Genomic DNA, 4,063 nt, shown 5'->3' with positions numbered 1-4,063 from the left:
TTAAAAGGCCTCGGTTTAGGTTAATCTCTTAAAAGTGAATAAATAACAGTAACTAGTCTATCTATGTATGTAATAAATTTTAAGACATATAAATTTTTTGTATGTGTTACTATATTTTACTGCATGAGATTTTTATTTTGACTTATACATAATATTTTGTTAAAATCTATAAAATTTATGAAATTTATCTGTGAATTTAAAATTTATATACTTTAAATGGAGTAAAAGTCAATTTAATATTTTATATAATCAAATTTATATGGAATTAGTTATAGCAAAACTAAATTCTAACAAAATAGATAGATTTTTCAAATGAATTTCATATTAGTAAGTCAATACATTCAATAATATTAAACTATCTTTTTTAACTTTATTATTTCCATTTTATTTTCTCTTTCTTGTCTTTTTCTCAAATGAAATATTTTGTTATGGATTTCAACCAAACATAGCAGTATACTTATTCTTGGCACCTAGAATTCAAGTTTATGTATAATTTTGTCATTCTTTTATTAATTTATCAATTAATAAGTTAAATTTCTAATTAAACAATGAATATAATCCTAGGGCATTTTAATTATATTTTTGATACTAGATTAACTAACAAATTAATTTTTTAATTAAACAATAATTTTAATTTGAAAAAAATAATATGTTAAATATATTTATTAACTAATAATTATTTTTCTAATTATATACTAATTTTTAATTCTAAAAAATAGTAATATTAATTATATTTATAATATTAATTTATATAATACCAATTAATAAAAAATTCTAAAATAATTTTATCTTATTACACTAATAAAAGTTTCTTTTGAAACTAATAAGACTTTAAAGTATTAAAAATTTTAATTTATTATTAATTTTTAAAATAGCGAAAATAATTATAAAATATTAACAATTTTATTAAACTCTATCTATAAATTCAATTTTTTTTTATTATTATTCATAATAAAATGTAAATAACTAGTTAATTTCTTAATCTTTCATCAATCAATTGATTGTGTTAATTGAGAATTTATAATTATGTTTATTTGTTAATTACTTCATTATTATTATTAGTAGTAGTATTATAGATTTTTATTTTTTCTTCCAATCGGCTGCATAACCTAATAAAAGAATCTAAAAAAGATCAGATTCTAATTCAGTTTTAAACGTGAACACCAATGTATCGATTTGGTGAAAGAATCAATTGGCCCGGTATTCAAAATTAACTCACTTTCATTACCTCAGTTTGTTCTTGTTAGGATTATTTATGTCAGTGAATATATGGATCAACCCACTTTCTGTTACCTCACTTTGTCTTTGTTAGAAATGGGTTATAAGCACCCTGTGTGTTTCTAGGAATGTGACAGCCTAACAATTCTGAGAGCAAAGAAATTCCATATCATCCATGTATGTCCAATAAAAATAAGCCACACGTTAATTGATGATTGGTTAAATTTATTTTGTAAGGTATCATATATATATACGTGTTAAATATACTCATTTGAAAATATAACTAACTAAAATGTACACGGAATTTACTTAAAAGATCACTTGTATGTTTAAATATGCATTTATAATTTATGGGATATTGGTGCCACTATTAAGATTCTTTCAAAGAATTAGTAAAATCCTCCTCTTTTGCTTTCTTTACAATCTTTCCAATAAATCTTTCCTTTGCTTCCTAGGGAATGAAGTCAAGACAAAGCAAATAGCTCTTCTGAAAGATAATTTTTGAAGCAAAAGCAAGTACCACTCCACAGATTGGGCTATTTGTGGAAAGCAGGAAACAATCAAGCTAGCTATATTGGAAGTTGTGGAGAACAATTGTGGAGAAATGAGAAACATGGGCAGCATGGGCAGTAGTGGAAAGCTATCAATGGAAGAAAATGAAGAAGATGAGATATCAAGGTTTGATATATCATCATTTCAAGCTAGAGAAGAGGAGATTGAGAGGAAGAAGATGGAGGTTAGAGAGAAAGTTGAACTTCAATTGGGTAGAGCAGAAGAAGAAACTAAACGCTTGACTCAGATTTGGGAAGTAAGTTCAAGAAAAGTAAAAATTTGAATTTTTTTATATTTCTTGAATAAATTTTGTCAATATTCAAGTTGCAATATTTTTTCGAATGTTATTATTGATTGTTGTTTCACGTCATTTTTTTTTTCTAAATATGTTTTTCTCATGAGTTTAAAATTGATGATTTAATTTTTTATTAAAATTTTCAAAATTTGTTAAACTACATGTACTATAATTTTGGATGGATTTTTTTTATATTTGAAAAATAATTTTTAAAATTAATACTCTCGATTTTTTACGAATTAAGAACTAGATCGAGGATTATTTATATACATTTTAATGTGAAGGATTTTAAGGTGGTTAATGGTAAAAGAAAAGAAAATTATAATTGCAACTTCTCTATAGAAATTCAATATATGAAAAAATGAAATAAAATTTACTAGGCATGTGGTTGAGCATTTTATGTCATTAAAATTTAAGTAATATTTCAGGAGCTTGAATCATTGGCTGATCCTACAAGAAAAGAAGTTGCAATGGTGCGCAAGAAGATTGACGTAGCCAATCGAGAGCTGAAGCCACTTGGACAAAGCTGCCAGAAGAAGGTGCATTTTGAATTTTTCAAAAATAATTACATTTTCAAAAATTAAATTACGAATTGAATTGTTTTTTTTTTTTTTTCATTATCCTTTTCTGGAAGAGAAATACAGTCAGATTTATTTTTTGCGTTTCATATATTTTTTAGGATAATCAATTTAAGATACTTTTAATAAATTATAATATAAAGAAGAATATTATTTAAATTGGGTTTTAATTTTTTATGACAGGAGAAAGAATATAAAGAAGCTCTGGAAGCTTACAATGAAAAGAACAAAGAGAAAGCTCAGCTAGTTACAACACTAATGGAGGTATATATATATTATATTGTCTTGAAACATGAAGCACTTTTTTTCTTGATTTATTCTGTTTTTTTTTTTTTTTAACTCTCTTTTAATTTCATGTTTTGTATTGAAAATTCTTGAACTTTTGATCTATGTTCTTATATTTCAGCTGCTGACTGAGAGTGAAAGGTTGAGGATGAAGAAATTGGAGGAACTAAGCAAGAATATCCCTTGACATGTCTATGCTACATTAACAAACATTAGGGTTGTACTGTTCTACCCATTCTTGTCCTCTTATGTTGTTTCATGTTTTTTATTTTCTCAAATTATTTGGGCTTTGGAATGATTAAAGTTCAAGGTTTGTGTTATATTAACATTATTTGATGAATAGTCAAAGAAAAAACATGAGATGATGGAAAATTATATCTTGGACACAAGTACATTATGTACTATGTACATGTTGTCTAAAATGCGGATGTTTAGTTTAAATGAGAAAGTTGAAAATTAAATGGCACGTGCGAGTGTTTTAAATTCAATTTAACACCCTACCTCATGTGCAACAATTTGAAACAGAATTGCGAGCTAAGAGCAGTTGTTTGATATTTTGATTCTCTATATTCTTCGTACCTTCAAATTACATTCTACAAGTTTTAATTTTTCTTTTTTTTTCTTTCTTTTCTTATTTATTTTTTCTATTTTCCGTATAATCTTCTCTTTTTCTCTTCATTATTTATATCTATATCTAAAAAAAAACTTTATTTATAAAAAAATCTATGAGTGAGATGCAAATTTTAAAACATATTTAATAAACTGAAATTATTCATTCTCTTTTTTCTGTTCTTATTTTATTTTTAAATTTATTATTTTATGAAAGAATTGATTGATAGAGCAGTGAATGAGTGAGAATTTAAAAATTATAAATGAACAAATTATTTTAAAATATAGTTATAGATTGATTAAATATAATGTTCATCATTATATTCATTAAAAATATGATAATAGTTTTATTGCTGGAAAATAATAAATTCATTATGTATGAACTATAGGTTCATCATGTATGAACTACAAGTTCATCATTTTATTCATAATTTTGATAACAATTTTATTTTTGAAATGGAATATGTTCATTTTTGTAGCACATTGAGATTGATAATATATGAATTACATGTTCATTATTTTATTC

The 4,063-nt window shown here is 24.1% G+C and overlaps 1 protein-coding gene across 1 annotated transcript; it reads left to right on the top strand.

The window, feature by feature from the left end:
- The first annotated feature begins 1,607 nt into the window (after nt 1–1,607).
- Nucleotides 1,608–3,455, top strand: LOC8260853. Its single transcript, XM_002522997.4, has 4 exons — nt 1,608–2,026; nt 2,494–2,604; nt 2,827–2,907; nt 3,050–3,455. Exons 1-4 carry the CDS (start codon nt 1,823–1,825, stop codon nt 3,113–3,115), a joined length of 462 nt encoding a protein of 153 aa, XP_002523043.2. The 5' UTR covers nt 1,608–1,822; the 3' UTR covers nt 3,116–3,455.
- Nucleotides 3,456–4,063: the final 608 nt, after the last annotated feature.

This window comes from Ricinus communis, chromosome 6, assembly GCF_019578655.1.
Source record: "Ricinus communis isolate WT05 ecotype wild-type chromosome 6, ASM1957865v1, whole genome shotgun sequence".
Classification (NCBI taxonomy): domain Eukaryota; kingdom Viridiplantae; phylum Streptophyta; class Magnoliopsida; order Malpighiales; family Euphorbiaceae; genus Ricinus; species Ricinus communis.
Note: the sequence above shows the minus strand (reverse complement) of the source record. Positions and strands in the feature narration are given on the sequence as shown.